This window comes from Diabrotica undecimpunctata, chromosome 4, assembly GCF_040954645.1.
Source record: "Diabrotica undecimpunctata isolate CICGRU chromosome 4, icDiaUnde3, whole genome shotgun sequence".
NCBI classification, from domain to species: Eukaryota; Metazoa; Arthropoda; class Insecta; order Coleoptera; family Chrysomelidae; genus Diabrotica; species Diabrotica undecimpunctata.
The window spans coordinates 32355524-32368260 of record NC_092806.1 but is presented as its reverse complement, the minus strand read 5'-3'; the positions used below and the strand labels follow the sequence as shown (position 1 = coordinate 32368260).

The 12737-nt window shown below is 32.1% G+C and overlaps 1 protein-coding gene across 2 annotated transcripts in view; it reads right to left on the bottom strand.

The window, feature by feature from the left end:
• LOC140439413 (mitochondrial enolase superfamily member 1-like) overlaps nt 1–12737 on the bottom strand; it is a 44417-nt gene that overhangs the window by 19468 nt on the left and 12212 nt on the right. The window contains exons 1-2 of one of the 2 annotated variants that reach the window (XM_072529300.1): nt 7132–7150; nt 178–313 (exon numbers count right to left, since the gene is read on the bottom strand). In XM_072529300.1, the coding sequence (XP_072385401.1) occupies nt 178–279 (102 nt within the window). In that variant the 5' untranslated portion in view covers nt 280–313; nt 7132–7150. Of the gene's footprint in view, nt 1–177; nt 314–7131; nt 7151–12737 lie in introns of those variants that run through there. The other variant, XM_072529302.1, reaches the window with a different exon arrangement.

Genomic DNA, 12737 nt, shown 5'->3' with positions numbered 1-12737 from the left:
AATAGAGAGATATGGTGGAAGGGAGAGATTCCTTGTTTAAAATTGGAAAAGTTATCTTTTCTACATAAAATACAACGCACAAAGAAATTCTGAATACTTCTATTCATATTTAATATTCGTGATGTATTATAATTTTATGTTATTAATTTAAATCAACTAAAAAAATAAAGTACTTACCATAGCGTCGGATCCATCAGCCTGGAGGGAAGTTGGAAAGCGCACATCCTTGACGTCCAAAGAGGCGATCTTCAAATTTTCTCCCGTAAGTGACTTGCTCATTTTCTTTAGCCTGCAGATCGGTCACCTTGCAACACTACGGCAGCGAAATGGTTATCTTTTTCAATTAACAACACTTTTATAATATATACAAATTTATCTCGTCTCTATGATTACAAATTTTGTTTCAAGGATAAGTCATATGAGGTGAACTGTTTTTGTTTAAAGTTTAAACATATGATTGCTTGCGCAACAGGGTTTTAAGTACCTTAGTTACTTCAATATTATTATCGAAAGATAATAAGTGTTCATTATTTTTGAAATATTCAAATGTTGCAGTTGCAGCAAAACTGTGGTTAACTCTTCGTTTTAAGAGTACGTAATTAACTTTTTATATTTTTGAATAGTTTTACAATTAGTTTTTATATAACAATAATATCATAACCCTGAGATTTGGTAGCTAAATTTTTGTCAATTAAAAGAAGCCGTAATTTTAGCGTGTGTGAAAAATTACATGAACGTGTACTTTGCAACTAAAGGAATAAATATCCAATCTTTGATAAATAGGGGATATACCTGTCGTATTATAATATATTGAATAATAATGTAGATGAATATTATTAATAAATAACTAGTCAGGAAATATCAAATTAAAGTAGGTAAATCATTCCAAGTTCTAAGTTATAGATAAGGAGCCAAAAATAATAAAAAGGTTTCAACCCATGTCGTGGATGCAGCTTGGTTATACAGAGTGTTTCATTAATAATTGTAAATATTTTAACTGTAGATTCATTTGCTCAAAATATTGATAACAATATATATATATATATATATATATATATATATATATATATATATATAAATATATTAGGTTTAAAAATAACTTAAATAAAATGTGACTACTTACTGAGTTACAGGGTGTTCTTTTTAAACTAAAAACTATTGTACCAAGTACTTTAAAACTATTTGACATATCCCTGTCATACTTGGCAGTAAGCGTAGGTACTATACAACATCCTAAATTATAATAAATAAACGTTTCTGGTTCCTACCAGAAGCGTACGACAGAGGAAAGTGAATGATTCATACTTCCCAAATTCTACGCCACTGGCGGAATTGCTATTTTAGTGCAATTTTTCGATTCTCCAATACTTTCTATGTAAATAATATACTCTTGATTCGTAACGATAAAGTCATTATTTTTCGAGATAATTGTTAAAAATGTAGCATTACAGTTATTTTGATTAATGTATTCATTATGTCGGTTGTTTTTGGGTCATAGGATTGTATTTATTGCGCAAATGAAGTTTTAATCACTATTTCAAAAAAAACTTTCAGGTTTCCCATATTTCCCGGCCAGTGAAAACTATGTAGTTATTCATATTTCGACGAGCTACCCCAGATTAAAAAAAGGGGCTTCTAGCTGCAATGGAAGCCGAGATATTGTAAATTTTTCCTACGTGTTTCAATTTGAAGTTCCGATCTCGAAAAAAAAAAAACAGCTGAAACAGTTATCCCCTTCACTTTCCTATGTCGATCTTTCGAAAGTACCTTCGTTTCGAAGGGCTGTAAGTTTAAAAAAATTGGATCAATTTTATAGCTTTAAGTTTCAATATAAAGTTTAGATTTTCATTCAAAATTTGTGCAAATTTTACTTCTTAATGTTTATAAACAATAGAGATATTATTTTTTAAAAAATAGTCCTTAACTTCGTTCCTACTGGTCATAGGTCTTTTTTAATGTGAGTTTTTTACCAACTATCCAATAGTTGTACGTACAAGTCTGTAGCTTGAAAATACCAGCTATCCAATGGTTGTACGTACAAGTCTGTAGTTTGAAAAATATAGAAGTTATTACAATTGTTTATAAGTGAAAAACATACCCCTTTTTCAAACGTTTATTTTGTAAATAATTTCGATGAAAACGCAATATGCATTTAACTTCTGAGATAGTTTAAGTCTTAAAAAATCCTATGAGATTTGCTAAATGTGTCTAGCATCATTAATAGAGCAAGTTCAATAATTTAAATATTTAACCTCAGGGATAAATAAATTAAATAACTTTTAAACTATCTGACCGATCGGGGGGAAATTTCGCACAAATTTAAAAGACGGTAATTCGTCGATGTTCAAATGTATTAATAACATTTTATTTTGTTAATAAAAAAATTAATAAAACTTATAAATTAGTGCAAAAAAACTGCTTTTTTGCAAATATCTCCGTAAATTATTTATCAATTTTAATTTAAAAAACGGGAAAATAAAGATATTCTTGACATAAAAAAATGATATAAATATTGTTTATGTAAAATATAAGAGAAAAACTTATAGACAAAAAATCAAATTGTGACCATAAATTATTGTTTAAAAAAAACGCAAGGTAAAAATACGAGTACTTTTTCATTTATTCGTCATCTAGTAACCCCCACCTATGTCTTAAAAGCTTCGGATATCTGCGAAAGATTTTTCGACCTTTTTTTTAACCAGACTGGGCTATTGATGGTTATTTAATTCTTATGAGTATACCTGTAATTTCATATAACCCCAGAAATAAAAATCTAAGGGAGTACATTCGGGTGTTCTAGGCGGCCACGGAACTTCAACATAGCCAATCCAACGATGAGGACATTGCTGATCTAGATAGTTCCGTACTATTAAAAGACAATGAGGCGGAACTCTATCCTACATGAACCACATATCTCTTCTTTGTATAAGTGGCAATTCTTCTAGATCGTCGAAAAGTGTAGTTTGTAGAAACTCTAAATACGAGTTACCATTAAAATTTGCTGGTAATTCATAAGGACTCAAGAAACTATCTTCCAAATATACAGCACCATACATCCATCTTAAATTCATGTTGAAAATGTGATTCTCGAAATAGATGAGAATGGAGCTCCATAGGAAGGAGGAAAAGAGGACGACCCCGAAAATTAGGGAACGACCCCCTACTTCCCCGGAGGAACGAAGTAGACGACGCCATGAATAAGAGAGGCCTAAACGATGGAGAATGGGACAACAGAGAGAGATGGAAACGGTTAAGCGAGGGAAGGCAGTGAATACTGTAGAATCCCTGAATATATATATATATATATATATATATATATATATATATATATATATATATATATATATATATATATATATATATATATATATATGTATATATATATATATATATATGTATATATATATATATATGTATATATATATATATATATATACATATATATATATATATATATATATATATATATATATATATATATATATATATATATGTATATTCTCGATATTTTTATCCTATTTCCAAGTTCTAAGTCTAGCTTTCCATCGTTTATTTTAAAAGTGTCCAAGGACTGGTAAACTGTCTCTAATTCTTGTTCTTTACCGAACACACTTGTGCTTGGGTTGCATGTCTAGTCTTCTGCTTCTGATGTCCTATTTTCATAGTCTTACATTTTTTAATAAGTATTTCTAACTTTCTTATACATTCTTCTGTCCAAATACCACTTAGCCGTTAAAGCTTTATTTAGTTGCATTTTATCCATCATATTATGAATACGAGTGGAATTAGACTATCTGTTAGACTAATTATCATCATTATCAACCTGTACGCGTCCATTACTGGCCATAGGTCTCCCTCAGCTCTTTCGATCTATCTCTGTCTTGTGCTGCTTGCATCCCGTTACTGCTAACATGCTTCGAGTCGTCAGTCCATCTAATTGGTTGGCGTCCTCTGGTCAGTAGTGCTTCTTGTCTTTGTTTCTCTTCAACAATACGTTTGGTCCATCGGTTGTCTGATATCTGGCGACGTACCCTGCCCAATTCCATTTTGGCGACGCGATTTTATCGATAACGCTTGTTGTTTTTGTTCTACGACGTATTTGTTTTGGGATTCGGTCTCTCAGAGAGATACCCAACATTTAGCGCTCCATAGGTCACTGAGTCACACGAGTCTTATTCACTACCTTTTTTGTGAGTGTTACTGTTTCCGCTCCATTAGTGAGTACAGGTAACACATATTGGTCAAAGAATTTCCTTTTGAGGCATATGGGTAGGTCCGATTTAAATACATAGTCTAATTTACCAAACGCTGCCCAAGCTAATTCTATGCGACGTGGGAGCTCACATGTTTGGTTATCTCAGCACAACAGAATTTCATGTCCTAAGTACTTGTGACTACATACGATCCAGTCTGCACAATATCCCTTCCACCAACTGCAATATTTCGATTTAGCATCAGATAACTCATTATTTGCGTCTTGCTCATGTTAATCTTTAGTCCGACCTCCAAGGAATCGTGATATAATGTTTCCAACATTATTATACTCGTTCGGATCTGTCTTCCTACAAGTATGTATGAATAATTATGTTCATCCCAAATTCTCTTGTTCTGCCTTGCATTTCTCCTCCCCCCTACTTTGTACGTACTTCTAATTACCTGCAGTAATTTGTCGCCAAACTGTTTGTTTCTTGTCTCTGGATGCTGTTTATTTGTCTTCTAGTTTTTCTTTTACTTCTGTTTTTGGCCTAATTACTATTATTCTAATATAAATCTTCAACACTACTGCTGATTATATACATATATTTCTACTGTTTCCGCACATGGCGTCTTCTCATTTCTCGTGTATTGAGATGAAGTAAGTTGTCTTCCCATTATCTCGGTATTTTATTTCTTCTTAATGTTCCTCTCATTATTTCCAGGAACCACTTCTTTCCTACTCATTCTGTCCACTGTATCATTTCGGGATTTATTTTATCTGCTCCACTAACTTTGCCTACATTTACTCCACTCTGTTTAGTACTAAGCTTCTTCTAATTCTTCAGTTATTATTTCTTTTATTTGATTTTCGTTTGTAGTTACCTGTTTGATGGTAAACTGTATCTCTGGTTCTTCAGTGTCTTCCTCGCCCACTTATTTTTTTTTCATAATCTTCTCTTCACCTCGCTAGTATTTCTGTTATATCTGTCGTTATTTGGTTATGGCTATCTCTTACTCCTTTGAGTACTTTTCGTTTTTTGCCACGGGCTTCACATGCAGGAAAAATACAGGACGTGTCGCAACGTATATGAAAGAGATCAAAATTCCCGCTTCTCGTAGGAAAAAACTAGGCAATTAAAAAAACTAATAGGTTCTCCAAAAATTGATATTGTACAAATAGGTATAACCTTTGACAAGAGGACACTAGAATGTAAAGGATTATTTGAAAACAAATGGTGTTTTATTTATAAAATATAAACCAAGTTAAAATCAAAAAATCTACAATAAGTATATAAAATAAAATAATAAAATTGTGAGAATAAAATTATACATATCACGTGCACCTAACATGAGAGTTCTAAAACCAGTGTGAAACACATCTCAAAAATAAATAAACGGCGAAGAGACGCAAGCAGCAAATCAATGATCTAATATCCCAGGAAAGGGTTTTATAGAAAGGTCAATAGCACAAAAAAATAATTTGAACTGAGACTGAACAGATAAGAAAGGAAGTAGTATAGTAGCTAAGAAGGGAAACATCCTGAAGAGATTAATAAACAATTTCAAGAATGTGCATTGATAATGATAATTCCAGCCCTAATTTATAATTAGACATTGACTTAAATTAGAATAAAAGTCAATCCAAAAAATAACGAAGCAATTGATAAACTAAAGAACAATAAAACATCAAAAAATAAAATCCTGAAATTTACAAATGGAGAATTTACGAATCAAATCCACAAGATTATAATGAGATTATAGGAAGAAAGATGGGTAAAGAATGTAATATCGATTCGTTATGTCTATCCTAGACACAAAAATATTGTTTTGAAGGTATTTTCTTGTGGCATATTAATGCAGTTTACTATTTTTATTTGGAATAAGCCAAAATTTTACTTTAAAATAAGTTTATTTTATCGTTTCGATTTCCACTTCGGAAATCCTTCTTCAAAATACAAAACATTAATAAATTAAACAAATATTGTTTTTGTTACTTGGTAAAAAAATTCTCCTAATAATTTAATTATATCTGACTCATGCATATTGACAATTCAAACATGTTTTATATATTTTAAAGTAGATGACTTTAAAATAATATTGAAAATATTTTTGAGTTGCGTTCCTGGGACGACTTTATTGGACGACATTCTTACCAAATCCATAGGTACCTCACACTTCTCTTGTTTTTTTCGCTTTTCAATTTGGGCGATATCCCTGTCGCAACTCATAAATGAATGACCCGATACTAGATACTTGTGATTTATGTCATCGAAACACCCCTTGGAAACTAAATAAATCCATAAAAACAATAACATTTTTTTTTTATTTTGTCCGGCACAGTTGTCGCTCCAAATTGTTACTTTTCGTTTCAATGTCCGTATATTAGTGAATGCTTTCAAAACACACGACGCAATTTCATTCCCTCCACGTCCTGTTATACCCTCATGCCACAAAAACATGAAGCAAGTGTTATTGTCTCCTAGGTGAACACAAAGATTGTAGTTGGAAAGCTGTCGCATATAATACATTTGACTATGAGTTAGAGTTGGTTGCTGACAATTCTGATGGTCTTTTCTCATTGCTTCTAAAGCTGCTTCAGCTTTTCGGTGGTGAAGTTCTAACTTAAATTGAGCATCTTTCTGTGTGGGATCTTTTGTTTGCATGTGCAGTAAATCAGGATTAGCTTCCTTAAACGCCAAGTAAAGTCTATTTATATTGAGATCGGAGCTCAGATACTGGAGATATACTATAATAATGGGCACAATTTTAACGCAATACTTCTGTTGTCGATTGCGTCACCGTGTCATTTCCGAGTATTATTAATATAAACTAATATACATTACTAATTATATATTTATAATTATTATTTTATGAATAGTATACTAATAAAATAACGATACTATAAAAGTATAAACAATAATTATTATAACTTACCAAAAAATGAAAAATAACAATACTGTCATCAGCACATTTTTGTTCTAAATCAAAAAGCGTTGAAACATTTAAATACATTTATGATAAAAAGTAATGAGCTATTTTAAAAAACCACTACTTTAATAAACAAATTATTTATATATTGACGATTAGTAGCTTTCAGTAAGCAATTTTTAATGTCAAGATTAATGAATACATTCAGCTACATAAAATAACTAATATATATATTGTTTATATTTGTTTATAAATACCTATTTATAATACTTTTAATACTCAAATACATCATATTTTCCTTGGTCTTGACAAGTACTAAAATTCGTCAATATTTTATATACATCGTTCATTTTCGTAATTTTTTATAACAGAAATGATAAATATAGTTTGTAATTTGTCAAAATATTCTCATACTTTTCTGAAGTCATAATCTACCGTAATCGATATTCGCAGTTTAATTCCATATGTTCTAAAAAAAATTTTTTTGTGGTAAACTGTTTGTTTATTTAATGTTTCAACTCTTGTTGTATGTATGTTTATGTTATTTGTCGATGCTACTGGAATTGGAAAAATTCCATACAAAATCTTTACCGTTGCGCTCACACTAATCGATCAAAAACTTGTTCGTCATCATCATCATCTTCTTGGCACGACAATCCTGTGTGGATCCAGGCCTGCTCTAAAATTAGTCGCCATTCCGTTCGGTTTCTGGCTGACATCTTCTGATCTCTAGTATCCCTACGGTCTCAACTCCATCTAACCGCCTAATTCGCGGTCGGCCTCTGCTTCTTCTTCCTATAGGTGTTCCTGTCGTTAGCTTTTTAGCAGTCATGTTGTCAGGTATTCGTATTATGTATCCAGTCCATCTAAGTTGCTGTGTTTTAATGAACGTTACGACAACTGGTTCATTAAAGAGTTGGTATAATTCGAAATTAAATCTTTTGCGTCACTGTCCTTGATCGTTTATAGCTCCAAATATTTTGCGGAGTATCTTATGCTCGAATATTCTCAGAAGTATTTCATCCTTCTGCGTTAGAGTCCCTGTTTCCGACCCGTATGTGAGGACCAGCCTCAGCAGTGTTATGTATATAATAATTTTTAGTTTTTCTTTGAATATTTCTCGAGTGAAATTATTTTTGGGGTCCATAGTATGCCCTATCTGTAAGGTTTATTCGTCTTTTAATTTCTTCGCTCGCTTTATTGGTAGTAGTCACTAGCGAGCCAAGGTATGTGAAGCTGTCAACATGTTCAAACATATGACTTCCAAATGCTGTTTCCTGTTCTTCATTTGCTATAGTCCTTAGTAACCAACACGTACTTGGTTTTGTCTTCGTTGAAAACTAGACTGCCTTTTCCAAGGCAATGTTAAATAGGAGGCAAGCCCGGGCATCATTTTGTCTGAGTCCATCCTTTATCTCAAAGTATCGAGAATTTTCTCCCTGCATCCTAACCTCTGCCATTTAAGTTAGGCATTGTCATTCTGGTTAATCGAATAAATTTTTCTGGTATACCAAACTCACGCATTGATTGGTATAGTAATGTTCTCTTGACACTGTCGCATGTGGCGTTGAAGTCGATGAATTGGTGATGGGTTTTAATGTTAAATTCTAATGTTTTCTCGAGGATCAGTCTTATTGAACTTGTTCGTATACTGCCGTATTTTTCCTAACTTCTCAAACTTTCAAACGAAAAAATTACACCCCTTGTGTAATTTTTTCTCATAGTGTCAAATAGTGGTTTGATTCTCCTATTGCAATGTACTTTTTTAAATTTTTTTCTGTTTCATTAGTCGTAACCTGATTTTCATGGTGCAAAGTTAAAACAGTATTGCATTATTTATTTATTTAAATCTTGAATATGTTGCATTTGTGAGTCCATTTCAAAATAACTAAAAGAAATAAGAATAAGATTTACTCAAAAGTAAATTATTTTACCACCAACCACCGGTTTCGCATACTATAATTTGTGTTGTGTTGGAGGAAGCGATGATAAGTTAAACGTATTTTTGGTCGCTGTCTTACTGAATCGTTAGTATTCCGTAAGATCCAAAGTCTAGAGAATCATCTTTATTTTCAACATATAAAGAGACGAAAAAACGTACGTCAACTACAGGGAGCAAAGATGGCTCGACTTCCTCACTAAGAAATAATTCTGTTCCCCTAGCTTACTTAGTATGTTTCTGTAATATTTTGACGAATTTAAGTTTGCCGATCTTATAAGCTGCTAATATTGTGTCGCATCCTAAAAGAGCATGAAAAAACAGCAAATTATCTACAATGACGTCGCCATATATAAAACTTGAAGGACGGTATAATTGATCTGACTTACACTCTTTTGAAGGTTTATAAAAAATTCATTGGACTGATTCCTTCCTAGTGCAGTGGGCAAGACAAGAATATCAATGTTCAGTGCTACGAAAGTCACATAATCATAGGATTGGGATGAAGCAAACGCAGTATGGATGATGACTGTATCTGCATCTGATTCAGCCTGGTCCACACCTAAAACCCACATCAGATAGAGCAGTTTTGAGAAGATCTATTAAGTTTGTTTTGTTCTTTTTATTGCCTAGAAATGTATCTTGGGATAATGCTAGTACGGTGCTCTTATTAAACTTTATCTCTATCGGTTTTTCGTGTGAGGTAAGCTCACGAGGTGGGGTAAGTTTTGTGGTGGGGAAAAGGGTCGATAATAAATTAATAATAACATAGAAATCTTAAAAAAGTGATAAATTGATTTAAAACTGTATAAATGAATAAATATATAATAGAAAACGAAGCCTAATGGTTCGTTTTTATTGGAGCGAAGACATTTTAGCGGAGATTGTTCAATTAAAACCGTCTATAATATTGCTTTAATGTCGTTTTATTGTAAAATGAATAGAAAAAACTTTTTTATTTTTAATTTTACAATAAAAAGTAGTAGGAATAAAGTGGTAGACAATTTAATTTGTTACAAATAGTCTCTAATACAATTTTCTGTAGGGTTGCTGGTTTACGAGATATTGAGATCAAATTAAGTCTTCTAAAAAATGCAACCTAAATGTAACTTTTCAGTGGACTATCAGTGGATTTGTTAGTTAAAAAATCAACAAAGAAAACGGGATGGTCAGAGTCCGTCCTACTACGAATCATATCGCGTTCTGAGTCTGTTTCAGAATGTTAAAGTTCTGAAGAACCTGTGTAAGTATGATTTCTAAATTCAGCCCTGTATTACTTATATACTTTACTTTATACGTTAACATAATATTTTCAACTTACCTCATAAAATGATTATAAAATATTTTTTTAATACAGCTGCTAACGCACAAAATTAGACGAAACGTGTGAAAAATACATTTGATTTCCAAAGTATACTAAAATAGAAGTGACTCAAGTATGTTATAATATGTTTGTGGGGACAGTTGTGATAGTTGCAAATAACGTTTACACACCGTATGTGAGTGCTACAACTAAATGTAGATATATAAAATTGCCAGTTTTGTCAATTACAATGTTACGCTTGTAATTAATGTATAATAGGAATAAACCACACTTGTACAATTAAAATTACTTCTAGATCTATTTATTTATCTCTTTTAGACAGAGTCGTGCAAAATAATGGAAAACTAATAGAGTTTATTAGGAATGTTAAATACATTCATTAATGTTAACACTTACATGGAGTTATTGAATTTAAATTACTTAACTTTAGTTTATACTTATTTATCCTTGGTTTGTTCTGGATTTTGTAGCTATAGGATAGGTGGGTTTAAATTAATTGTCTTTAAAATAACTAGTTTAAATTAACAGTCCTTGATATTCCAGTATTTATATTTTAATAACTTTTCTTTGGTTTAATAGTCTTGTACACTTGATTTTACTGTCATAGAGTATGTGGGTTTAAATTATTTTTTTTTTGTTTAAGTTTAAGATCCCTTAATGTTGCACCCTTCTTTGCACCCGTAGGGTATTTGGGTTTTAATAACTTTTCATTTGTTTAATATATCGCTTAAAATAATTATTGAGAAAATGGTTCCCTTACATGAAGCACAAATTATATCAATCGCAAAAGTCCAAAAATCAAATTCCCAACCCATAACCCCCTTCCCTCCCCCCGACAAAATATTTAATGAAAGGTGCAAAAATTTAAATCCTGTATCAAAATCACCCTCAAGACCCATGACCCCACCCCCTGAACAAAAATTTCTGGATCAACCACTAAGGCCATACCGTTTTAAGACTGTAATACTAGAGAGTTTACTAGGTCTTTGGCGCATCGCTGACACACTTGTTCTCCTGTAACATGCATCCCTGGGAACCATTGTGTTATACCCATAGATCATAAGTCTACTTACACATGGTACAATGAACACAAGAAATGATACATAATGTTGCAAAATAGGTTCGCTTCGCGCATGACGTAGTCGAGAACGCTTATTCACGAAACATTTGAAAGTAGTTGTATAGGAAAGACTTTTAATTTTAAGTTTTTTCATATAATTTGGCTAATTTAATTATAGTTATTATAAAGAGATGATAAAATTATATTATTATTATATTTAATCATAAATAATATTTTGAAGTTAATTTAATTTTATTGATATTTGGTACAGTTATGTGATAGCAGGGCATCAGGAGAGATGTTTTATTTTAACCAGCCCTTCCATCCTAATGTCTGGAGTAACAGAGGACAGGAAAGGTTTTTAGTTGAACGCTGACCGTCTTGGTGTTGTGACGGGACGAAGTGTTAAAGGTCTAACCCTCTCGGCATCTCGTCTTCGTACAACTTCGTTAGGGTATTAGGAACCCAACACTACCTGGGTGAGCCACAGGTGTCTGTATGCAGATTTTCTTTTTTTCCTTTAAAAATGTAAAAAAAGGTGTGTATGTTTAAGTGCAATAATCGTTCGATAAAAAGTTTCATAGCTGTGGCTATGTTTCTATGTTCTATGATGTTGCCTATGATAAAGTTTCAAGTTGGGCGAATGGAATATTGGGACTCTACAATTCGCGTAGTACCTTTGGGATTATAATATCTCAGATGACAGCCAACTTCTGATCAGATGCCCAAAGATATTCATTGCCAAAAGAAATTTTCCTACTGTCACTGTGGGTGTGCCGAAAAGGCCGACCGACAAATGGAGTAGGTGAACCTTTGGCCCCCGCAGTCGCTCTAAATACCAGCTTGTCTTATTTAGGGAGATTTTTTAGGTTGGAATAAAACACTGGTTGTGAAATAAAAACGGCAACTCAAAGGTTTTTCTTTATTAAAATACTCTAATCTGGATTCAGCTTGGGCTAGAGTATTCTTATTCTGTTATAATTTCATTCTGGAAGCACAGTTTTCCTTTTTGAAAATGTACATGTTCCCTAAATTCTTTATTATCAATAAGAGTATTTGTTTCATTTCGAATACATATTAGTTCTTTTAACAGGCTGTTATTATTTTTCTGTTTATCTTGTATTCGTCTTGTCTTTTACTTTTTTATTACCTAAACGGGGCGGTTCTCTTTCTTTTCTATTAATCATCACTAGTAGACTGCGATGTTCCTGTTATTTAAACACAGCGCCAAGGATTTAGTCCTCTTTTCCTAGGTATTATTTTCTCAACTTTTGTAGTATCAAAGAATA